The sequence below is a fragment of the Ursus maritimus genome, unplaced genomic scaffold, assembly GCF_017311325.1.
Source record: "Ursus maritimus isolate PB19 unplaced genomic scaffold, ASM1731132v1 scaffold_3, whole genome shotgun sequence".
In the NCBI taxonomy this organism is placed as follows: Eukaryota; Metazoa; Chordata; class Mammalia; order Carnivora; family Ursidae; genus Ursus; species Ursus maritimus.
The window spans coordinates 18,834,714-18,860,150 of NW_024425563.1; the positions used below are offsets into that span (position 1 = coordinate 18,834,714).

Consider the following 25,437-nt stretch of genomic DNA (forward strand, 5'->3'; position numbering starts at 1 on the left):
GGCATTCAGAACTTGTTTGTTCAGCTGCGAAGAGATCCCTGAATTCTAGTCCAAAGTTTCTTCCATTGTACCATGCTTGTTCATGTTGAACAATGGATTAATCTCTCTTTTATCTTCCAAAAGAATCAGAAGTCATATTTCAAATTATGCTTTTACACAGGTATAATTAAATCTTTAAAAGGTGGGATGGCAAAGAAATTAGAGGCTAGAGCATAACAGACATTTTACAACCTGCAGATGGGAACAGCAGGCAGCCCACCCTACTCCGCCCCCCTCCCCCCACAGTATAACGGCAATTATATTCCAGGGTGAATAATATAATTATCTAAATGAAACCAGGAAGGAAAAAAAAAAGGATGCAACATAAAAGGATTAGCTGCTCAAGGACTTGTGGCTGGGGGAGGGAGGAGGATGGATCCAGGCTGACAATTTCATAAAGTAGCCATCAATTATTTAAATCACTGTGACTTTTCAGACAGCATTCTGGACAGCAAGGGAAAAAACAGTCTAAAACTTTGAAAACCATAAATTAGGAGAGAGATGCTTGTTATTTGGTTTTGGAGTGAAACGTGCTCTGCCTTTAGAGAGAGGAGCGAAATAGAAAGCAAAGTCACCCCAAGCAGGAGGGGGTGCAAGATGTTACTTTTTTTTGGCAGTTCAGCAGAACAAAATAGTTTCCTTATAGGACAAGCGGCAGGGCTGCTAAAATCCAATGTAAATAAATTACTCAGTACATGAAAGGGTAGCAGGCTTTCAACAATACTGCAGGTAGGAGAGAAAGTGAACTGGGTCAGCAAAAGAGGGGCCTGGATGCTACTACTGGAACTGTCATTTATCAGATATGTCACCTTAGAGCAGACACTTAACTAGCTAAGCTTGACTCCAGTCACAGAGCTGGGTTAAAATCCTAGCTCAACAGTTCTTTGGAAGTCTATGATTGAAAATACCAACACTAACTGGGGAAAATGTATACTACACCATGCCCAATCTTCTTCTAAACAGAGTGAGAACGTACACAGAATATTTGTTTCATGTATATAAGTTCGGTTACAACATTCCTTGTCTACGAAGTTTTATGTCTGTTATATAAGCAAACCAGCATGTGCCTCTGTGCTCAGGAGCTGAAAGGAGTAAGGAGGTAGAATTAAAATAAATCTAAAATCTGGGCCAATACTTTAAATATTTGTATTTGCTAAGCTGGCTTGACAGCGATTGGCTATTTCTACCCAGATACAAGGTCTGCAGTTGGGTTAGAACTCAGGAGGTCAATCTGGTCCATAGTTTCATGAGCCAATTAGCTTGGTTTTGCCTAGATACAGTTAGTTGGGCAAAAGCAAAAATAGCTTTCGATCCAGTCACTTATGATTTTCTCTGTAAAACTACTCCATAAAAAAAGCAGACATTATAAATATATAACTAGTCACATAAATATTTAACTAATGCGTTTTAGACAAATATATGAACTACAGCAAGATTTTAAAAAATATAGTTACCCAGGGATTAATTAAAAACACCAACTAAATTGTAACATTATAAATTACAACTTAGCTCTGAATTCTTTTGTCTTTCACTTAAAGGGAGATCTTTAATTTTCTCTTATTTATGTTCTGTACATCAAAAAGTTTCTGATCACTGGCAGCTTACAAATTTCTTGTCATGCTGGGTGTTAGAGAAAGTTCTCTCTTCACTTAAAATTTGGTCCCTCTGTCTATACTCCTTCCACCCTTTTAATTCCTCTACAAACAAAGAGGACTTACTAACCAAATCAAGCCTCTGAGCTTGTGCTGTATTTTGCTATTATCAGGCCGCTGGACATTCGGGAGGCATGTACGCGAACCACCTCTTGTCCATTCCACCTCCCAGGCTGTACACTCGTTTTTCTTCTGGATCCATCTACTTCACCACTGACTGGTACACAAATCCGGCTCCAGATCGCCCAGCTGACCCTGCCATCCAACATTTAGAGGTGTGCAAGCAGAAAACAAGAGGCCCCTTAACAGACCCCTGGCATCTCTCCTTGGACGTTTAGCACAAACGCTCTTCTTCAAAGACACAAGCTTAGCTCTTGACAAAACATGGGTTCATTCCCATGTGGCTAGTTCCTTTGGGTTTAGTTCCTTCTATAAGAAATTCCTAGAGGAGGAACCCCAAGTCCAATTTAACTTATTGTTGGTACTGAATGACTTGGTCAAATAATTTTATTTGCTCTTTTGGCCTATAAATTTCATGTTTCCAGAGAACAAAAAAATCCCTAGTCATTTTATCCCCCCTTCTAATGGGCAGGAGCTGGTTTTTCACCCTTACATGGAATCTCTCTCCTACCATTTGAGTTGGAAGAAGACAAAGGATTAAGTTCTGAAGGTGTCTGTCACTAGTGAATTCCTAGGACTATCTCTGCAGACAGAAAATTTTTATGCCACTGGACTCACTGTCTTTCCTGTGGCTGTAGCAGCAGGTCCTTGGGGGGGGGGGGCGGTTGGAGGGAGAGTGTTTTTCCTGGAAAGGAATGCTAAGTATTTTTTTAAAAATAAAACCTAAGAGTAAGTTTTAAAATAGTACTTAAGAGTAAATTTAAGTATTTTTACTTTTGCCTTTTTCTTATATTCAAGTTTACTCATCATGTTTATACTTTTATTAAAGCACTTACCACTGTGATATATTTGCTTATTTATGTCTGTCCTCAGCACTTTTGCAACCCCATGTATCCTCACAACTTCTAGAAACAGCGAAAAACAATATCCAACAGTTCTGAAAACTTAGGATCACACGCACACCTACAGGTGGATGTTGACGGCAGCTTTATCCATAGCCATCCTAAATGGAAGCAAGCAGGATGTGCTTTAATAGGTGAATGGAGAAATAAACTGGTACATCTCTACCGCACCCATATCCGTGACCCATACCACGGGGTATCATTCAGTGATGAAAAGAAACGAGGTTCTTCTGTGCTTTTCTCAAGCCCAGCTGTCAAGCCACGAAAAGCTATGAATGAACCCTATGCATATTGCTAACTGAAGACTCCAGTCTGAAAAAAGCTAACTACTGCATGATTTTAATTACGTGAATTCTGGAAAAGGCAAAACTGTAGTTACCATAAAAAGATTAGTGACTGCCAGAGATGTGGGCAAAGGGGAGACGGGTTGAAAAGACCACGTACAGAGATTTCTGGAGTGAGGGAGAGGGGTGATAAAAGCCATTTTGTGTGATGCTGTCATGGCACCCATATGATGTTACATATTTGTCAAAACCCATGGAACTTTAAAGCACAGAGAATGAACCTTAATGTATGCAAATTAAAAAAATCATTTAAGGAGGTTAAGGGATCCCAGGATGGAGTGCAGAATGTGACAAAACATCTAACTGTATTACGAAATGTGTAAAACAATCTTGAAAGGAGTAGGAGAAAAGGGCGCTGAACCAAGCAATTTCAGAAATCAGTAAGTAAAACTAAAGGCAAAAGAAATTGTTTGTAAGAACAACGCATGAATTGATAAAGCTGCTTCCCGTAAGGGCACAAGTTAATAATTCTGACAGTGCTACACATGTTTGCTGGGCTAGAATGGTCAAGCAAGTGGGTGGCGGATGGTGGGGGCTAGAAATGTTTTACTGTTGGAGAAGAAAGTTACAGATAAATAAGGCTAGAACAATCCATACAGTAATACATTAGAGTTGGAGACATCAGTATGAACTCATTTTCAGCTTAGTATGTAAATACCCGTAGGGGTTCCTGAGTGGCTCTGTCTGTTGAGTGTCCAGTTTGGCTCAGGTTGTGATCTCGGGTTTGTGGGACCGAGCCCTGCGCTGGGCTCTGGCGCTCAGCAGGGAGTCAGCTTGAGATTCTTTCTCCTTCTCCCTGTGCCCCTCCCCCCCCAAATAAATAAATCAATTTTCTAAAAAATATGTAAATACAAGTAGCTACATGTGTAAATATGTATGGATGAGAATACATACGAGGTTAGTACAAACGCAGATATTTCTTTTCTCTACCAGCTGAGAGGACCCAGAAGTAACGATGCTTAAGTACAACAGTCATACCAGGCCCCCAGATGGTGGTCACCGATACTATTCTCCAATAACAGGAACTGGGGCTCCTCGGGAAAATGGCGGATTCTAGGACTGGGGCAGAAAACGTACAGATGGAGCTTGGAGTATCTTGTGCCAGAAAACAAGGAATGCTTAAAAAAAAAAAGGTCACAAAGATGGGGACACAGGAGACACAGGTGCCAACTGAAAGAGATCCCAATGGTCAACGCTGGAACAATCTGAGCAATAAAAATAAAGCAGTATTGCATTATAAACCTGCTGTCTCCAATAAAAATCCATGAGTCCATACTGACATAAATTAGCGACTAAAGAAATCTAAAAATAGGAGACAAGAGACACATCTCTCATGCAGAAGCATTCCAAATAACTTACACAAATACTCTACCCTCCAGGGAGTGGGGCATAACTCCCTACTCCCTGAGTGTATGGGCTGCACAGCGACTTCCTTCCATAGCATATGGAAAGGAGGGAGGAACAGTAACTTTCTCGTGGAGAAACCTGACGAACACTGCCTCAGCCAGGCGCTCAAGGTTAACTTTGACAGTGATACATCTTGTTGATAGCACGTCTATCTGATATGATCTGGTGAGAGTGACACTTGACCTGTGGGATCTTCCTCCCCAAAACACATATCCTTCTTGTCAAATCATAAGAAAAACATCAGACAAACCCATATTGCTGGACTTTCTACACCATACCTACCCATCGTCAAGGCCACTAAAAAAAGGGAAAGTCTGAGAACATGCTACATCCAAGAGGAACCCAAGAAGGTAAGACAACTAAATATAATGTGCTATCCTGGATGGGATACTGGTACAGAAGAGAGACAGGAGGTAAAAACCAAGGCACATTAATAAGAATGTATCAATACTGTTTGGTTAAATGTAGCAAATGCACCAGACGAATATAAGATGCTAATAACAGGGGAAACGAGGTATGGAGTGTAGGAGAACTCTGTAATATCTTGGCAACTTTTCTGTAAACCTCAAACTTTTTGAAATAAAAAGCTTTTTTAAAAAACCAAATACTTAATGCTACCTTCCTTGGCAAACAACACAGCTTTGCTTCTACAGAGCATATCCCTAACTAGGTAAGCCAGAGGCCACCCTTTAACATAACTGTTGGCAATATCCATTTTACTCATTCACCAAATGAACACCTACTATGTGTCAGAGAATCCTTTTGGCTCTAAACCTCAAGCCCTGAGAAGATGGATGAAAAGGAGATACTTCTTGTTCGAGAGGGAAGAAATGAACTGATAGCTCGGCCCTCTCTACACAGGCAGGCTCTTCATTCTGGCAAAGCCTTGGAAGCCAGGGGCAAATGTGGCATGCAAGGTCACCAGAGCACTTCTGTGAGCACCTGATAGGCAGCCTTGACCTTGGAATGACCAAGGGGAGAACAAATTAAAACATGCTTTGTGGAATCAAAAGGAAGAAGCAATTAAGCTCCTGTGGCTGAAACAGGGCAAGAAGTCATACATGTCCAGTGAAGAGAGGCACAGAGCCTTTCATTTAAGTGCAGTCATCTGAACTTGACCTTGTAGCGATTTGCAAGTGAATATACTCAGGGTATTCTGGGCTCCGAAGATATGACCATCCATCATGGGAATAGCGGTAACTATGGAGGGAAGAGAAGCAGATAAAAATGAGGAAGAAAAAGAAAGGGAAACCAGAAGCCTAGATGAATTTTTTTTTCCTTCTCAAAGGAAAATGCACAATCCAAAAGGACATGATGACAAAGATAACCTGTTAATGAGCTAGCTGCGTGTTGCCTTTTCCCCAAAGCAGGACTTTAACTGACAGAGCTCCTGCGTGTCTAAAAAGGTAACACACGAGAAATATACAGCTTAATCTTTAAACACACATGAACATGCTACAACCAATGGCTGCTCCTGTGGACAGAGGTGATGAAGAATGCCATCCAGTCACTCCCTGTCTGCGCGGGCTTGAAGAAAAACCTGACAGAGCACAATACTTGTCCCAGAGAGTCAGCCTGTTCGACCAATTACGACGAGCAATCAAAAGAATGACTTCAAATGCTGAGCTGAGCAAAATATGGGGGCAGCCAGGAGGTCACTACCTGAGGCTTCGGTCTGGAGAGCAACACTCAGAGGAAACTTTGTCTTCCCTTCTGGGCTGGACTCCTAGATCCCCGCCTTGGATGGCCTCTCTGACCCCAGGCTTGCTACCCTCTCATCCTGTCCGTGAACCGCCAAAGCCCACTCTCCCTTATCAGTCATTCATCCATTAGGCAAGATCGAATCAGACAGGAGCCAATGAGCCCCTTCACAAGAACCTTTCATGACTGCACCTCTTCCCACTTTAAACATAAACTGTTCTGCTCAAAGTTCAAGACCTTCTTAAGAGTTTTGTGCCTCCTGTCAACCTGATTTCTCACTCCCCATTCATCCCTTCATTCAGGTGGTCTAACCTCATTGTCTCGTGAACATACCTTTTGTGTCTCTACTTATGTTACATCCCTTGTTTGGGTTACTTTCTCCTCCATCGTCTCTATTTCTACACAGCCTGTGATGCCCAGTTCGGGACCCACAGCTCGCCTAAAGTCTCCCGAATTTCCTAGCCCTCGGTGCTCTCAACTCTCAGACCACAAGCCTTCCGGAGCTCCACGCTCAGTGCTAAATTACAAGCTCTCCCCCACTGCTGTCGGGTCTGCAGGCATGAGGAATTTCGATTCCCTAACTACACCGGAAGCTGTGACACGGGATCCCCGCACTTCCTTTTCTAGTGATGGCATCAAGCAGGTGTTTCATCAAGAGTTATCATTTAGTGTTATCCAGAATTTCAACAGTAGAAATTATTCAACTGCATGAGCTATATCACTCATCACAGTCGATGTGTCAGATTTTTACCAGCCCATCTTACAGCGTCTAAGGGAACACAAACACGTGCAAGTTTGTGAGTAGGACAGGATGGTCGAAAAGCCAGAGTTTTGTTTGAACGGTTACTCTTGAAGGCCCAATTACCTTTCAAGCTCAGATACTCTGCTTTCTCCCTCCTCATTTTCTCCCTAGAACATCTTCAAGGCAGAGCCGCAACATTCAGACAGGGCAAAAATGACTTAGGATAAGAACCTCAACGATTCCCCAAGAGCGGCAGTTCTGTCTACACTCATCTGCTCCTATCGGTAATCACCAGATCAGCAACTGTGCTGCTCCCAAGAATGATAACTATCATTTGCCTGGGCTGTTGAGCCAGCCTTTTTCTCCTGGTATCTCTTGATGGGATGTTCTTCTTCTTCTCTAGCATTTAAGGAAAAGAAATACATCTGAAGATGCCTTTGTTAGCAAGTAAAGTCAAATATACGTTGGGCAAAGGCAGCTCTCTACAGATCTGAGCGACAGCCTGTTAATGTAGTTTGGTCCCTGTCAGCAGACCTGCCATAAGTCATCACCTTCTCTTCTGCTTACACACCAGGAGTGGGCAGAGGCAAGATCAAAGCAAACAGCAGCCAGTCAACGTCTCAAATACCCCAAATGAGCCCTGTTTCATGGGGCAGCCCAAGTGACGAATGAGACGGCAATCCGTGGGCCTACCTTGACTTAGAAAAGACATTCTTAATCATCGTTTAAAACCCAGGGCTTATCCCTATATTGATGTCACTCTGAAACAACCTCGTGCTCAGACAAGTTTCTTAGTACCAAGCAAAGCTGGTAAGCAAGTGTCACTAAGTGTAATTACTGTCTCAGTCAGCAGTCCCTCATGACTTCTCTATCCATGTGGATAAAGCCTTCCTTCCAGCCCGCTTTTTTAAAACTGACCTCATACCCCGGATATAATAAATTCTTGAAAAGTTGAATCTGAATTAAAAGCTGTTCCAAACACATTAAGAGGGATGATAGATTGTTGAAAAAAACATTTGTAATCATAACTGACTTGTAGAAATAAACCCGGAAATTGTTAATAATTCTTATAGCATGCATAGGGCTGGTTGCAAAGATTTTCTACACACATACAAAAAAAAAATCTTCATCTTTAGCTGCTCTCTCTCCTTGCTTTGCAGAAAGCTATTTATAGAAGTCTAGTTAAGGAGGAACTTTCTAAGAAAACCATCTCCTTCAGAGATAAGACTATAAAGATATTTGTAAAAAGTCAAGTTGACCATATTACATGACTGTTGTCTGCATCTAAAACTCACCTCTCATTTGCTCACTTTTCCATCAATAGTTATGACGACAAATTCCCTCGTAGTATCATATCAACAAAGCCAGTACTTACAGATTAATCAATTAAGCATAAGCTGGTCCATTCACTGTTCCAGGACACTATTTAAAGGAAAGCTCTTAGAAACTGAGTACTTTTAGCAATTGAACAAAGCAACGACCTTCCCACTTAATTTATTTCTCTTTATGTTCAGATTTTTCTAAGATACTGAAAGCCTGTGAATGACACCACGGTGAAGTGCTTAGGGAGAGACTGGGAATTCACTTCTGGGACGGCTGAAGAATTAAAACGACCGGGTTTGGTTAAGCTATGAAACACATACAGCATAAAGAGTTAACTGCAGAATCTGGATGGTGAGGGTGTGGGTGTTTGACCGCACAAGTTTTTTCAGCCTTTTCAGGAATTTAAAATATTCATGATACACTGTGGAAAAAATATTGCCAGGTTCTTACACGGGTTGTCTAATCATGCATAAGACACACTGTTGGTAAGAACTCCTGAAGCTTTTCACTTAATAGGAAACATTTTTCATTCCTGTAGGTTTTTTCTTAACACCATTCCCTTTAATGCGAACGGATTTTTCTGAATGCACTGATCAGATGCGCATGTGGACCGATAATAGTAAGTTAAGCATCACCAAGTCAAGATGGAGAGCCGTTCCCAGAGCCCTGCTGAATACATGAGCCCGTACGCACTTCTCACCTTAGTTTTATGAGGTAGCTTGAGCATTCTTCCCACTTTACAGATGAGGGAAGGGAGGGGTGCCAGGGAAGAGAAGCGGCTTGGGCTCATCTAAAGTCACTGAGCTGACAAGGAGACTAGATCCACATTTTAGATGCTTTTCCCACATGCCATGATAAAATTTACATTAGTCATGTTCCCGAATGGCTATGAAGCAACACAACAAAAAGTCCACAAAAAGAGAATGTATTAAGCTAGTAACAGAATTAATACTACAAAAATAACACAGATACGACAACAGGAAGGCACAAATGACTGTTCTAAGATCCCGTAAGTCCCCATTGGTACGGAAAGATTTCACTCGCTCGGCTGTCTCCGAAGTGAACAGGTGAGTGTTGAAAGCCACAGTGACAACATAAACAACCAAAGACAAGAATAAAGGCCTCTTCTGCTCCATCTTCCAGGCCAAAGTCTGGTGCGGTTACTAGTGGCTGGTTATTTGAAGCCCCCACTTGACATAAAGAGACCAAATAATATTGCTAGTGAATAAAATAATAAGAGTAAAATCCGAAGAAAATCAACACTACCAACTGTGGTCAATTATTATGTCTTTCACTCTAGATAGACAATGAAGAATCAGATTAGACCCCACAGCATTCTGGTTCTGAGGCTTATTTTAACACAGTGTGACCATTAGCACCACCTCTCAGAGCGAATGGGGGGGAAAATCAATTGATCAGCTCTCTTTTCAACTTAATGATTTTCATGAGGACTTCCAGCAGACCTTAAATGGCACTAATCTATTTACGCTAATAAAAGCTGAATCTATTCCGGACCCCAGAGTGGATGGTAACAACTGGCCGTGATGTACCTATCACTCAAAAGCAATATTCTTCAAATTAACATAATTTGATACGATGAAGACGCTTTGCTATTGCTTCTGGCTGCACTTCTTGGGAAACCAGCAAGGGGTTACTGGCAGTACCTTGGCTTTGGGCATCAGTGTAATTATCTCTAGCAAATCACTCTACCACAGGCAGCTGTGTCTACCCGCCTTTGGCGAGACTCACTCGGAGCTCCAGCAATCACTCAGCCTACCACCAACTGTCATTGGGAAACTTGTTGACACCAGGATCTAGACCATCCCGGCCCATCGCCCGAATAGCACTACTTCTACACTGCTTCCCGTCAGAGGGTTTTCAAGGAACATATAGCAAATTAAATACACTGCAATCCATGTAACTTGTTTCTAATGATCAGCTATAGTGGGTTGAACAGTGTTACCCCCCAGATTCTACACAGAACCTCAGAATGTGATCTTACTTGATAATAGGGTCTTTGCAGATGTAATTACAGTCAGGACTGAGATGGGACCAGGCTGGATTAGGGTGGGCCCTAAATTCTAAGAAGACTATCCTTCTAAGACCCAGAAAAGGACACCTGGAGACACAGGGAAGAAAGCCATGTCAGGATGGAGGCAGAGACCAGAGTTATGCTGCCAGAAGCCAAGAAACGCCAGGCCCACCAGAAGCTGGAAGAGGCAAGGGAGGGTCCTCCTCTAGACCCTCTGGAGGGTATGTGGCCCCTGGCTTCCAGAACTGTGACAGAGTATGTTTCTGCTTTTTAAAGCCAACAAGGTGTGGTCATTTGTTACAGTGGCCCTAGGAAATGGACACACTAGCTTTAATGGTAATGAACACTGGCTGCTACTTCTGCTGCTGACAAAGTGGACAAAATCCAGGAAAAAGAGAAAGAGGTTAAATAGTAGCATCACTTGCTGTCACGCTATGGTAGGGGGAGACAGGAAACAGAGGTTACTAGGTGGGTGCTGGAGTACAGAGGACAGGAGCAGGTAAACACAAATCAGTGAGGACAGGAGACGCAGGGGTTTCTGAAATCTAGACAGACGGCAGGTGGAGGGGTCAGCAGAAATCAGAAGTCTGTAAAGGCGAGAGTGAATCAACGCTAAAATCCACACGTATGTGACATGGGGGTAGGGAAGGAGACACGTTTCCTAAACATTACTCCACCTAATCATTAGAAATAATTCCTGTGTTCCTATGACACCTCTTTTATTATTCTCGTTTTACAGAGGAGGAAAAAAATGGTCCAGAGAAATTAACAATTTGGTCCCGGCCACAAAGTTATCAGATGAAATGGCTGCGATGTAAAATCATTTGTATCTGATTCCAAGGCTTATGTATCAAAATTGGTTCAAAGTATCAAAGGCAGCCCTCTGTCATAAGCCTGCCTGAATTCAAGCATGTCGCAACTGTAATTTTGGATACACTTCCTCTCAGGGCAATAATTGATTCTAGGGAATTGAAAGATCCAGACCAGTGGCACTAATTCTGGCCGCATGCTGGGATCATCTGAACATCTTACAGAGAGCACTGATGCCCAGGCCCCACTCCTGATCAACTGAACTGAATCTCTGGGATGCGACCTGGGGAGTTGGTGTTTTCAGAAAACACCTGGGTGAGTCTAACGGGTATCGCTACCACTGCCCTACATGCAGAGGTAAGGGCGGCAAGGGCAGCGGGCCGAGAAAGAGATGGGCATGGTGTTAGCTGGCAACTCTAGCCACATCACATCTCAGAAGTAGTCTGACAAATACTGGGGCACTGAGGAAAATGAAAAAAATGCTTTAAATGTTTCAAGAATGCCTACATTTTTATTTGCACAGCTTATGCTTTTTTCCCTCCAATGATGCGGGAATTCGAGCCTAAGCATTAGGAAAGCTGCCTCTCCCTCTCATTCTTGCACGAGCCAGAAAATGTAGGCTCATCCTGTGTTTGGAAAGAACTCTGTAAAATTCAGCAATGTGCTAGACTAGGAAGCAGCTTCTGCTGCCACTGCAAATATTGTTTTTACAATTTCTGGGCCTGCATGAAACAAAGCTGGATAGTTTTCTTTTCTTTCTTTCTTTTTTTTTTGAAGTGACTTCTCTTGTTCACTGCCATGCTAAGAGCTCACAGCGTCAGATCCCATTTGCTAACCTCCAGCTGGGCACGGTGGTGTGATATATCGCAATACTTCTAAAACTTCAGTCTCTACCAAAATTAAGNCGAGAGAGGGAACACAAGCAGGGGGAGTGGGAGAGGAAGAAGCAGGCTCATAGCAGAAGAGCCTGATGTGGGGCTCGATCCCATAACGCCGGGATCACGCCCTGAGCCGAAGGCAGACGCCCAACCGCTGTGCCACCCAGGTGCCCCTAGAACAATGATTCTTGCAGGAATTTGCACTTCTTACCTGCTCAGGTGATGCTGACACTGACAAACCACGGACCACACTCCGTGTTGCACTGGTACGAAGTAGTACTTCCCAAACTCTGAATGTGCCTGGAAATCACACGCTGATACTATACAGATGCAGAGTCTGACTCGGAGGGCTGGGGTTCCTTCCCACAGACCACTCTCTACATAGCAAGGGTGTAGCCTATTCCGTTGGGGGTGGGGGAGAAAACTTTCCTTGCACCTTTGTTCACATGGTCGGATGCCCATTCAGCAGCTTAACAGGTAAAGGACAAAACCCTTGAGCGTTAGCCTCCTAACCCTTTTTTTGGGTGGAGACACTAAGGGAGAAATGAATTAAATGACCTCCCCCAAAAGTGAGTGGGTGTTTCCTCATGTCTAAGGAATAAAAACTTTGTAGATTCCTATAGATGTATAAAGGTAGTTGAAAGGATATCCACTTCAACTGACCATTTCCATAGCTCCATGTCCAGAATGCCAGAATGCTCATTTCCCTCCTCCTAAGAGATTTCCTTAATTTGCATCAGCATGCTTTGCCTTGCAGCAGGTGGAAGCCATTTTGAAAACAAAAGGGGGGGAGGGGATGGCAACAGAGGACTGAGACAATAAGACCTTAAGGTATATTCAATCCTGCGTTCGTGTAGATAGCATCAGAGGAATAAGAACGCTACCATTTTATTTTAAGCATTGCCAACAATCTTAAACCCACAGCCATGAATCCTGGGGGGAAAACATGCACACACGTGTCCTTGTACTAAGGAAGCCATCATTAATTCATTCACTTTCAATCACACAACCATTCATCCATTTATTTAATACTGAGTGCCTCCTCTATAGTAGACACTCTTTAAGGAGCTGAGGATTTGGGAGACAACCCCCTGCGAGAAATATTCAAGCTCTTTCATCTATTGGAAAGTGCCTTGGGCACCAAGGTGAGATGATTGCTTCTGTGCTTCACTTCTTTCTCTCGGAGGCAATATAAAGGAGTAAGAAATTTAGGGCAGTGTGTCCCTAACTACAGTGAGAGCCCACCCCCCCATCTGTTGTACATTGATACTGTTATAAAATACATCAGAAATCGATTCATTAAAAAAATTACAACCACAAAGATATACAAAGCACCAGTCCCGCCCCCCCCCCTTTGGTTAGTTTCAACAGGCAATGTCAAATTCTTTAAAAGGAGGAGGGCGTCTAAATGCTTACTCTCAAATTCTGTCCATCTCACAGCAGACTGGTAAAAAATAGCTTGCAGACAAACATACTCCTCAGGCTACATTTTGAGTAGAACTCATTTAGACACTGGACTCCAGGGTGAGGTTGCCCGGGTTTGAATTATAGCTCCAGTACTTGCCAGCTATGTGACTGTGGGCAAGTTGTTTAATTTCACTATTTCTCAGTTTCCTCCCTGTAATAAGAACGCCGCCCTCACAAAGCTGTTGGCAATACAAAACACAAGTCAACACAGACCAAACAATCAGAATCGTGTCTGGCTTGTAGTAAATGCTATTAAAAGTGTTAGCTGCTATCATTACTACTATCTACTAATAGGAATACAATTGTTACTATTATTACTATCAGTATGATGTGTATCATTTGGGGCCGATACCTGCACAGTTGTTTCACCTATAAGATGGTGTTTGTCATCTCCTCCTTCCTATTTACTTCCTTCCCTTCTGTGGATTCTGTGCCTAGACAGTGAAATTATGGATTCGAAAGCATGTTTTCACCCATGGAAATGCCCCCTTGTAACAGACTGTCTATACTGCCCAGATGCCATTTCAGAGAGGTGAGGGCAGAGCGCCCTGGGCTTCTCTGCACATCATCAAACAGAACAGGGACGGCGCCCCGCCCCCCCCCCCCCCCCCGAGAATCCAGTTGTGTGGATGCTCTGTGACAAGGGCGCTGCCTCAGGGCAAAGGCGCGATCCTTTCTTCTCGGAGACCCAACGACAGGCCAGCAGTGGGAATGACTTTAAAGGACATTTTTTAAACTTCAAGTAATTGACTATTGCATCTTTTATACATATATGTATTTCTCTAAGCTCCCTTCTTAACAGTGATTCTCGGCAAAAATTTTTGAGAATTGCTTATTTTTTCTTCAGATCAGTCACCTACAATTAGCTGGGAATAAAAATGTTACGGTGGCCAAAAAAAATGTTAAGTTAACATTTAAGGAACATTGAAACTTGACCATGGAAAATTATGTTTGAAAACAACTCTCAATGATTATAAAGCGAGAGAATGTCTCAAGATGTGAGAGGAAAAGAACCATCTCATTACTATTTCAATCTCATTACTCTGAGAATATTAAATGTATTGAGATGGTCTAACTAATTTGCAGTCTCAGAAAATAAAAATTTTTTGAAGAAAAAAAGGGCAACAAAATAAATAAGAAAGCAGGTGTTTTGGTTGTGACAACAAATTTGGAGATTAATAAACTGAATGACCTTAGTTTAAAGATTTACTCACACAGAATTCTATCTTGACTCGCTCAAAGAGAAGACAGGTGAAGTTGGAGTTCTCATCTATCCCTCAGAATGGAGTAATCGATTTAGACAACAGGAGGCATAGTAACATTGTGGCTGGTGTTGAGGCTGGGAGTGATTTAATAAGACGGCAGTAGGCTGCCTGAGGTGTCATTTAGCTGGCAAAGTGTGGCCCTGACATGGGCCAGATTCTAGTCAACTAGTTATGAGTTTTCTTGTGCTTTTGCTCCTCAAGCTGAAAATTATCACGGACAATGAGCCAGCACCTTTAGTACACAGATTCGCTCTACAGACCACTGCTGCCTTTGTTTTCTCTGGAATTCAGTACACTAAGCATATTAGGGTTGCTCGGCACAGCAGGGAGCATGACACTGCGGGCACACAAATACTGAAAGGTTTCCTGAATGAGAGGAAGTTAATGATATGTTCAGACCAGAGCTAGATACAAACAAGGTTTTGTCACTCTCTATTTCTGGTCTTCCCATGCCAGCTCTGCAGTTATTTCTGACTCTCAAAACTTATCCACTGTGTCTATCCATCCATCCATCCACCTATTCATGCATGTATGCATTCGTTCAATAAATTATTTATCAAACACCTCCCTGCTGCCTGGTACTGTACTATGCTTTTGGAACTTGCATTCTGTTGGGGAAAGACAGGTAATGAACAAGTTAGAAAATCCACAAACTAATAAATATGGTGATGGTGTTAAGATGAAAGAAGAACTGAAGTGTTCAAACAGGACTAACTGGAGAGATCTTTTCAGGATCCAGAGAGAAAAAGAGAACTCCATGCAGATGATTCAAATGAGGAAACATTAATGCAGAGATGGAATTACAGATATGGGCAGAACTGAAAGAAGCAACGAAGGATGGTGAGGTACCCAGAGACTAGGAAGAGCCGAACGCTGGCATCAAGGGGAAGGGGGAGAAATGACGTCACCAGAGCCCAGTGAGGGCTGGAGCTCAGGAGCAGGTGTCACCTGGCAGGACCTGTGGTTACAGAGGGAGGGATGCACCCACAGCCAGAACAACGATCCAGAGTGGAGAGGGAGGAGATAAGAAACAGCCCTAATCTCTTTCTTCTCTTACCTCTTCCAATCTGCTGCTAGCGCTGCCTGTTGGCAGGACAGGATCTTAAGTCACCTGGCAAGGGAGCTTTGGTGATGCTGTCCAGGGAGTTCGGCTTCAGTGTTGGACTGGACTGGGGTGTCGGAGGGAGGGAAGAATGTAGAATAATCAGGGAAGGGGACCTATTTAGGTAGGATAGTCAGGAAAAGCTGCCCTGCGGAGATGACATCTGATCTGAGCCTCTGCGAGAAGAAGGCCCCAGCCATGCAAAGAGCCAACGGAAGAGTGATCCAGCGGACGGACAAGTGAGAGCGTGCCTTTGCCTCTCTCCCTTCCCCGCAGCGCGTACTCGGTACAGATCCCTCACAAGGAGCACATCTCGCACAGACCCAGATGATCCAAATGAACCCTTTCCTCGACGCCATGCTATCATTCAAGCTCTGGGAGAGGCGAATGCCTCTATTCTGCTTTCTCAATACCACAGAAGGTTTGCTCATAAAAAAGAACTGCTGTAACTAGAGCACTTGCCTGTGAAAGGCCTAGCATTTGTATTAACTCTAAGGTACAAAGAAGGAAAAACCAAGGAACACACATATCAAGGCAGGTAAGGGCAAGCAACTAAAGTAACTATAACTCTTTTCCACGCACACAATTTTTCTTTGACGAGCTCAAGCCTTCCACACTTTGAGATATCCTCGTATCGTGCACCTTATGTAAAAATATACTATTGTGCCCATCATTCTCTCAAAGAAGAAACACGATAAAGATACAGTAACAGTGTAATAGAAGTTAATGTACATATATAATTTAAACTCATACTAATGTTCTTTTAGTTTTAGATTTACCTCCAAGTCACTGACTAACGTGGATATAAAATAAATATCTCAAGCCTATAAATCCAAATATCTACTAACAAATTACTTCATTTCTGTTGCCTGGAAACCATTTCTTTATATAATCAAAGTAAAATTTTCAGTAGTAACAAGATCTTGGATTAAATGATCTGACTTTCAAAGGCCAGTTTGCTCGTGGGTTCAAATTCACTGTGAGCGAGCCACGCTCTTTACACAAGTCTGTTCTAAAATGGCACCACAAGGGTTTCCTTGTTGGTAGCTGAGGTTTGGCACAATAACTTCCTTCCCTAAAGTCCCTCATACTCCTGGTACATTTGCCAGCGGAATAAGAATTCCCTTCAGAGACAAGTTCCAGGCAAATAATGAGGAGTTGCCTGCATGTTAATGAGACCCACCATCTTCCACATGCAAAGCCAACCACTTTTTCCTTAAAGATTTGAAGGAATTTCCATTATCTCTACATTAGTTCTAAATTTCCCCAGTGCCAGTTTAATTTATTTCCTCTTGTTTTGTCTCTGATGAATATGGAAACAGATGGTAATTCTTCTTTCTGTAATTTGTGCCTCTTGCCAAGTCAATGAAAAGTGCTGATAAAAAGAGTAAGTTCGAAGTGTATTATTACCTGTAGGAGAGGCCGCTGCACTCCCATCACCTTCATGGTGTCCGCATTAGCTAGGATCTTCAAGGGGTCAGATGTTTTGGTGACTCCTTCAATCTCCTTGTTGATCTCTGCCAAGACCTGATTGAGGAAGATGTTTTTGATGTACACAGTGAGGAAGTCTCGAAGAGGGCACTGTTTGGCTGGGCCAAGTCCCAGGGCATGCTCGATCTCTTGAATAAATCTGGAGGCCAAAGAAGAAAATGGTTCTCAAAGATCTCAGAAAAATAGTTCTGGAAATATCACAAAACCCATACGGGTATTTCTAGCCGCCTCTCTTTCCGTGGAGAGATGAGGAGAGATTCCCAGAATTCTTAATGAGAACAGGCCATCACTTTATTATTCATCTCTATATTAGTTGTTTCTATTTTTCTAAGTTATTTCACTAATGGAATAAAAATAGGACAAAATAGAAAACATGACTTCCAAACTAGGGAAAAAATGGAAGACATCAAAAGATACTTCCTTCAAGAAGGAAAGAAGAATATAAGAAGCAAAGGAAGCCATGATGAACAGAAAACAAATTGCAATGTAAATTTAAAAGCACACCCCCAAATACTGCATATTTCTCACTGAGATCTTTATATATATAGAAAGAAATGTTTTTTAAAAAAGGGAGATTTGTATTTCCCTGATGATTAGTGATGTTGAGCATCTTTTCATGTGTCTGTTGGTCATCTGCGTGTCTTTGCAGAAGTGTTTATTCAGGTCCTCTGCCCATTTAATAGGATTGTTTGTTTTTTTGATGCTGAGTTGTATAGGTTCTCTATACATTTTGGATACTAACCTTTTATTGGATACATCATTTGCAAACATCTTCTCCCATTCAGTAGGTCGGGTTTTTTTTCTTAAGAGTTTCCTTTGCTGTGCAAAAGCCTTTTATTTTTATATAATCCCAATAGTTTACTTTGCTTTTGTTTCCCTTGCCTCAGGAGACGTTTCTAAAAAAATGTTGCTACAGCCGATGTCAGAGAAATTACTGCCTGTGTCCTCTTTTAGGATTTTTATGGTTTCAGGTGTCATGTTTAGGTCTTTAATCCTTTTTATTTTTTAAAGATTTTATTTATTTATTTGACAGAGATAGAGACAGCCAGCGAGAGAGGGAACACAAGCAGGGGGAGTGGGAGAGGAAGAAGCAGGCTCATAGCGGAGGAGCCTGATGTGGGGCTCGATCCCATAACGCCAGGATCACACCCTGAGCCGAAGGCAGACGCTTAACCGCTATGCCACCCAGGCGCCCCAGTTCTTTAATCCATTTTGAGTTTATTTTTGTGTATGGTGTTAGAAAGTAGTCCAGTTTCATTCTTTTACATGAAACCACAATGATATATCACCTCACACCTGTTAGAATGGCTAAAATCAAGAAGAAAAGAAACAACAAGTGCTGTCAAGGATGTGAAGAAAAAGGAACACTTGTGCACTGTTGGTGGGAATGTAAATTGTACAGCCGCTCTGAAAAACAGTGTGGAGTTTCTTCACAAAATTCAAAACAGTGATACCATACGATCAATAATCCCCCTCCTGGGTTTTTTACTCGGGAAAATGAAAACACTAACTCAAAAAGATATATGTACCCCTATGTTTATTGCAGCATTATTTATAATAGTCAAGACATGGAAGCAACCCAAGTGTCTGTCAATAGACAAATGGGTAAAGAAAATGTTGTATATGTATACAATGGAGTATTTTTTAAAGAAGATTTTATTTATTTATTTGAGAGACAGAGCGAGTGAGAGATAGCATGAGCGGGGGGGAGAGGCAGAAGGAGAGGAAGAAGCAGACTCCCCTGTAGGGAGCTCACAGGGCTCAATCCCCAGGACCCCAAGATCATGACCTGAGCCAAAGGCAGACACTTAACCACCTGAGCCACCCAGATGCCCTTATATATAGGATGGAAAATTACACGGCCATTAAAGGAGGATGAGATCATGCCATGTGAGACAACATGCATGGGCCTGGAAGGTATGATGCTAAGTGAAATAAGTCAGACTGAGAAAGATAAATACCATATGATCCACTCATAAATGGAATCTAAAGAAGATGAATAAACAAACAAATCAGAATGGGAACTAAAAATACAGAGAACAAACTGATGGTTGCTGGGGAGGTGGGGGAGCGGGCAATTAGGGGGAGGTGCAAAATACGCGAAGGGGAGAGGGAAATACACGCCTCCAGTTATGGAATGAGTAAGTCACAGGAATAAAAAACAGAGTGTAAGGAATACAGTCAATGATATTGCGATAGTGATATAATGGGACAGACAGTAGCTGAACTTGTGGTGAGCACAGTATAATGTATAAACTTGTCAAATCGCTAAGTTGTACACCTGAAACTAATGTGACATTGTGTGTCAACTATACTCAAATTAAAGAAAAGGGCAGAGGAGAGACAGAGAATAAATGATACTCTTTTAATTCATGATGATAAGTCGGGAGGTAAAGAAAGGGAATAGGAGGGGCGCCTGGGTGGCACAGCGGTTAAGCGCCTGCCTTCGGCTCAGGGCGTGATGGGATCGAGCCTCACATCAGGCTCTTCCGCTATGAGCCTGCTTCTTCCTCTCCCACTCCCCCTGCTTGTGTTCCCTCTCTCGCTGGCTGTCTCTATCTCTGTCAAATAAATAAATAAAATCTTTAAAAAAAAAAAAAAAGAAAGGGAATAGGAAGGGAGGTGAGGACAAAGGAGAACTTCAACCTGATTTGTAATGATCTGTTTCTTTTATGGAGAACACTTAAAGCATAGAGAGCAGAATGTTAGTAACTGTCCAAACTCACAGACGAGGATGCAGATGTTTGTTCTTCTTTGTACTTTTTTATACCGGCACTTCCTGCTTTGCACCGTTTTAATGCACAGATTTAAGTTACTATCTCTTAGTTAATAATACCAGTCCCCCCAAAACAAAGTTTACATTCCAGTTACTACGTATATTAACTGTGAGTAATGGCATAAAATGAAAACTTTGCTGCTATGTCTTCAGTCCAGAAAACTCTCTGTAAATAACCGATGTTTAGCACGATCAATGGATCAATCATGCCACTTCTTTCAAAGTCTGACAGTGGCTGATAACTGCACATCTGTTATTCAGTTCATGTTCAGGCAGCAAAGCGTGTAGTTGTGTTGTTTCCTTGACTCCCAGTGATAAGCCCACGTGGCATTTTACAAAAATGGATAATTAAAAGAGGGAACTGGCCGAAAAAGATAGAAGTACAGACAAAACTAACAGTGATAACACTGGGGTGAAGTCTGAAAGGAATGTAAGTGGGTTTACAGAAGAAACAGCTGGGAACGTTGACACTGCCCCCCTTCAAGAGGCAAGCCCAACCAGAGGGAAGGTGAACTTATCCACGTCACCAAGGAAAGTCTTTGCGGTGAAAGGGATGAGGGCATCCCAGAGGAAGTGAGGTGGCTCAAACTGCACACTAAAGGAACTCTTGAAGATATTTCACGAAACTGAAAATCAAAGAATAAAATGCTGGCAGATCCACACTTAAAGCAAGTATGATATTTCACCAACAGCTAGAAAAGATGCTCACTGTGTATCGTAAGTACGTGACGAAAAGAAGGCGGCAAGCACTGTTCAAACTACTCTGATGAAGATTTTAACAAATTAAACACTTTATTTCTTCATGTTTCTAATGTCACAGAGTGCTAAGTACGTATTAGTCTTCTTAGTTTTTCAGTTTTGGACATATTTATAACTGACAGCAAGGGAGTTTTTCATGTTTTGGCAAAAACTTGCTAAAGTTGAGAAACAACTGTGATTTTCCCCAGTGATTAAGATTGCTTTGCATGATGATTTTTACATTTCCAGAATGCTATGCAAAGCAAGGACTGAGCTGTATTTTAAGTTTTCTTCAAAAAAAAAAATGTAGAAGGGAAATGAAATGAAATCAAATCAAATGAAATAAAGACAAAAACTGAATGATTAACTGGGAAGATATATTTGCAACTTTTATCACAGATGAGTTAGGAAAAAACCAAACAATTTAGTAGGAAAAAATGATCAAAGGACAAGAAAAGACAATTTACAGTAAAAAGAATACAATGGCCATTAAACACAAGAAAAAATTCTTAACTCTGGTCATAATGAAAAAAATGAAAAGTAAAGTATATCGAGTTGCCATTTTTTATATCCATGTGCTGACCAGATTCCAAAAATTTGAAAACACTCCTTTGACATAAGTGTGGGAAGAAGCATTCTCATGCATTGCTGATGGGAATGAAAAATGGTACGACCCTTATGAAGAGCAAGTCAGCATCATCATTCAAAATTACAAATGCATTTCCTTTTGACCCAGAAATCCCACACTTGTGGGAAATTCTTCTGACAGCTGTATCTAAATATGATTACACAGCTCAGTGTAGCATTGTTTTTACAGCAAACACAAAACAACTAAAAAAATCCATCATTTAGGGATTAATCAAAGCAACTGTGGTGTATCTACAAATTGGAATACTGTCCCTAACCTCAACCCCCAAATGTGGAAACTTTCGATGCACTAACGTGAACAGATCTCCAAGATAAATTCTTCAGTGAGAAATGCAAGCTGCAGATCAATGTGTATTCGGTGGTACTCATCACACTGACCTTTCTGTAAAAATTATATATCCTCATTTGTTTACTTTCTTATAAAGACACCCTGGGAAGACTCACAAAAAAACTAATCAAAGGGAGTTCCTGCAGTAAGAAGGGATGGGGTAGGGTCTGGAAGAGAAGTGGAAATTCGACTTTTCAATTATAACTTTTAATAATCATCTTTGATTTTTCTGAAGATCAAATTGGCTTTATTCCACATTTTATGAATCAGACAGCACCCCAGCTAGCAAACAGAAAAGAGCTCTTATAATCACTGGAATTTTAAAGACTGTGAATATATTAGCTACTCAAATAAAATTAAATTAGAAATTATAAAAAATTACCTACACATACCAAAGAATGTATTTCATAAATTGCTTTCTAATTAGACCACATTTAAAGTTTGGTGTATAAATGTTCTTTAAGTTTAACTGTTTGACCTAATAAAGAGCTTCCTTTACTTAATAAATAAATACATCATGGTTAATCTTGCATATCAGCAGCTTAACACTCCATTAACCTTTGGGTCTGGGTGTGTGTGTATGTGCCTGCGCGTGTTTGCGTGTGTGTGCACACTTGTGAGGTGAGGTGGAGGGAAGGGAGGGCTTATACATATAGGATTATCATGATGACAAAGTAAGCTAAAGAATGTAGGAAAGAAAGCAGACATTGAAAAGCCAAGAGAAACCTCAATGAGGCTTCTTAACTGACTTCATCAACATGGAAAGGGAGTAAAGGTGTGACCACCAAACAAGATATAATAAATCTTTAAGAAGGGAGTGAGTGGAAGAAGGTGGGGAAAAATCAATAAAGGGGGATAGTTAACCATAATTTAAAAATCTCCAAATCCCACATGCTGCAACTTTGATCCTTTCTGAAGCATCTCTCAGCGAAATCTCTGCCCCTCCAAGATGTATCTTGTTCTCCTTAGTCTGCCTCTAAAAGAAAACCACTGTGTTTAATTTGCTTATGAGTAACCACACCAAAGACCTTTTCATTTTATAATTTTCTAATACTATGGGACTCAATCGATTATCGGAATCCTTCCTTATTCTTTTCAGTGGAACTTCAAAAAAGAGTTTTCTGAGAAGTACTTCCTACATTTTCAAATTCATTATCATTTGTTAGAAACATATTTTTACTAGTTAACCTGATCCTAAACAGTGGCAGAAGGCTCTAAATAATCCACATTTTCTTTTTTATAGTCCTTTATTTGCCTTTGGTGTCCCCAAAATATGAAACCACTCTGAGCTGTGCCAATGGAGGGGCGGGGCTCCCATCACTTTCACCTGCATGACTTCTTCCCAATACAAATCTCTTATTCCCTACAGCACGCGCATCAGTCTAGAAGGACACATCCAGGTTGACGTTGTCAATTCTAACTCGAGGGGACCCATTCAACACATGTCCAACTCTGCGTTCGGAGCTGTGAGGGCCCCCACTGTGCAGAAAGCATGAAACATGTGCGAGAAAAGGAAAGAAAGAGAAAGAATTCGGCTGTCTGATCAGCCCGTTTTTATTCTCACCAAAAAGGAAAAATACGTGAAATGGGAAAACTAAGCAGCCAGAAGGTAAATGAGACTCAGAGTCGCTGTCAAGAGGAGTAACTAAGGGAAGCAGAGGGGCCCCAGCAGAACACTTAAGAGTAGGTATTCCTGAGACTGAATCTTGACTAGACAGCGTTGGGTGGGTTATTTAGCCTCTTTTGATCTTTCTGTTGTATTCTGTAAAATGATCTGATAACACAGACGATCGTTTTGATGATTCAAGGAGGAAATAAAAGTTAAGCACTCAGCACAGAGGTTGGCATATAGTAACTGCTGGGTAAATGGTAGCGACTATTTTTGTGATTATCAGGACATGAACCCTGCCCGATGAGGTTGGAGAGTAGAGACAAGTGGGACATATTTGATGTGTTTGGTTTTTTTTTTTTTCATCTTGCTCCTTCCTTTTCCAATGCTTGCCCACAGTTGGCAATTTGGACCACTAGATTAATACTACATTTCAGGAACAAAGTGCTGTAGGAATGACCAAAAGCCCCATGTGGCCAGGGGTCAAGTGTAAATCATCCACTTCTGTATCCTCAGAGCCTTGTGCTACTTACTCTATGGCTAGCACATAGTAGGCTCTCAGGAAATATTTGGTAAAGGGAGTAGTGAATAAAATTAACAGGTCCCTTAATTTCAACCCACAGTTCCTGAAACTAAGGTACAACCTCTGTGACAAATAATGTCCTCCTCTCAAGAATTGGGACTAGAGGTCCAAATAAAATATTTTAAAAAGAAAGAAAAATTATCCCATATCTCCACCACCCCAATGTTAACAGTTGCCTCTTATTGAAAGAATGTTCTTGAGTCCTTGACCACATTCCCAGCATTGTTTTTTTATTTTGTACAATATGGTTATTCACATGACTATATTCTGTTCTTTTTCAGAGTATTATAAACTCATTCCACCACATTAATGAACAAACATTATCAAACCAAACATCTGTTAGGGAGTATTAATGCCACCATCTGGTTTTATTATAGATAATCCTACAGTGAACATCTTCATTTTTGCTTCTGTTGAATTATTCCCCCAAGTTATCAGCAGTCGCTCCTCATCATTTTTCATGGGCGACTCTACATTTTATTTCCCCCAGATTCCCACTATGTACTGCATGGCTCGCTTCACCAAGGAAGTACTTGAAAACTGATCTGTTGAATGCGAGACAGGAGAGGAAGAGTCAACGGTGTGCAGGCAAATCATCAAAAAGCTCAGTTTTTCCAACAATGCTCCTAATCAGCTCTATGGAAGTAAGAAAGCACTGAATTTTTAACAGTGGAAAGAATCTCATTAGGAAAGAAAACACTTCAAAGTTAAGCTGGAACACAGATGGAACCCTGTCAGAAGGGTATTATCTAATCTGGTGAAGTGCTTTCCCACTAGGGATTCCCATCCTGGGAACGATGAGAGGGCAAACACAAAGCCCAGGTACATCTGTGTGTATGGAAAGGAAGAGAAGGGGACTCAAAGAAAAGGAGCCACATAATGCCACACACAGAGCATCTCAGCACAGGATTCTGAGGAACCTTATTCAGATCAGCCTCCTAATCCTAAGGCTGTGAAGTAGGATAAACCAAAAAATGAACGTAGGCAATAGATTCTCATGGCACCTGAATGTCTAAAGCATGGATCTCATTTCCTAAATTCTAAACTGCTATTCATAAATATTTAACCAAGGTTTTCTTTTCAGAATACCATCAACGACCTCCTAAAACATGTCCCTAGTCTGTACCTATAGTATAAACTTGCTCTTTCTTACAGCAAGTGTGTGGCCTTTGGGATGCATACAGGAGCACAATACCTATAGGCGACCTAGCATTTTCAAAATTTTTATCTTGATTTGATTTCTATCCAGGGAAATCATAAACTAATTAAAATTTCACTCAAGCTTCCCAAGCTCTGTGGATAACCCAGTATCCTCACCACAAATTCTGTTTCATTGTGAAGCTTCATTTCTTTCATTTTATCTCAGCCAAGAATTATGGCTGCTACCAGCTGGAGATACCCTTGAACATGGAGGGCCTATATTATATTTTAGAAGTTGCAATGGGAGCAATGGTATTTATTCATTTGAATAAAAATAGTT

General features: G+C 41.5%; 1 protein-coding gene across 1 annotated transcript in view; it reads right to left on the bottom strand.

Annotated features, from left to right (window-relative positions):
* EXOC4 (exocyst complex component 4) overlaps positions 1-25,437 on the bottom strand; it is a 716,010-nt gene that overhangs the window by 187,185 nt on the left and 503,388 nt on the right. The window contains exon 11 of the mRNA XM_008707579.2: positions 17,195-17,414. Within this exon, the coding sequence (XP_008705801.2) occupies positions 17,195-17,414 (220 nt within the window). The remainder of the gene's footprint in view (positions 1-17,194; positions 17,415-25,437) is intronic.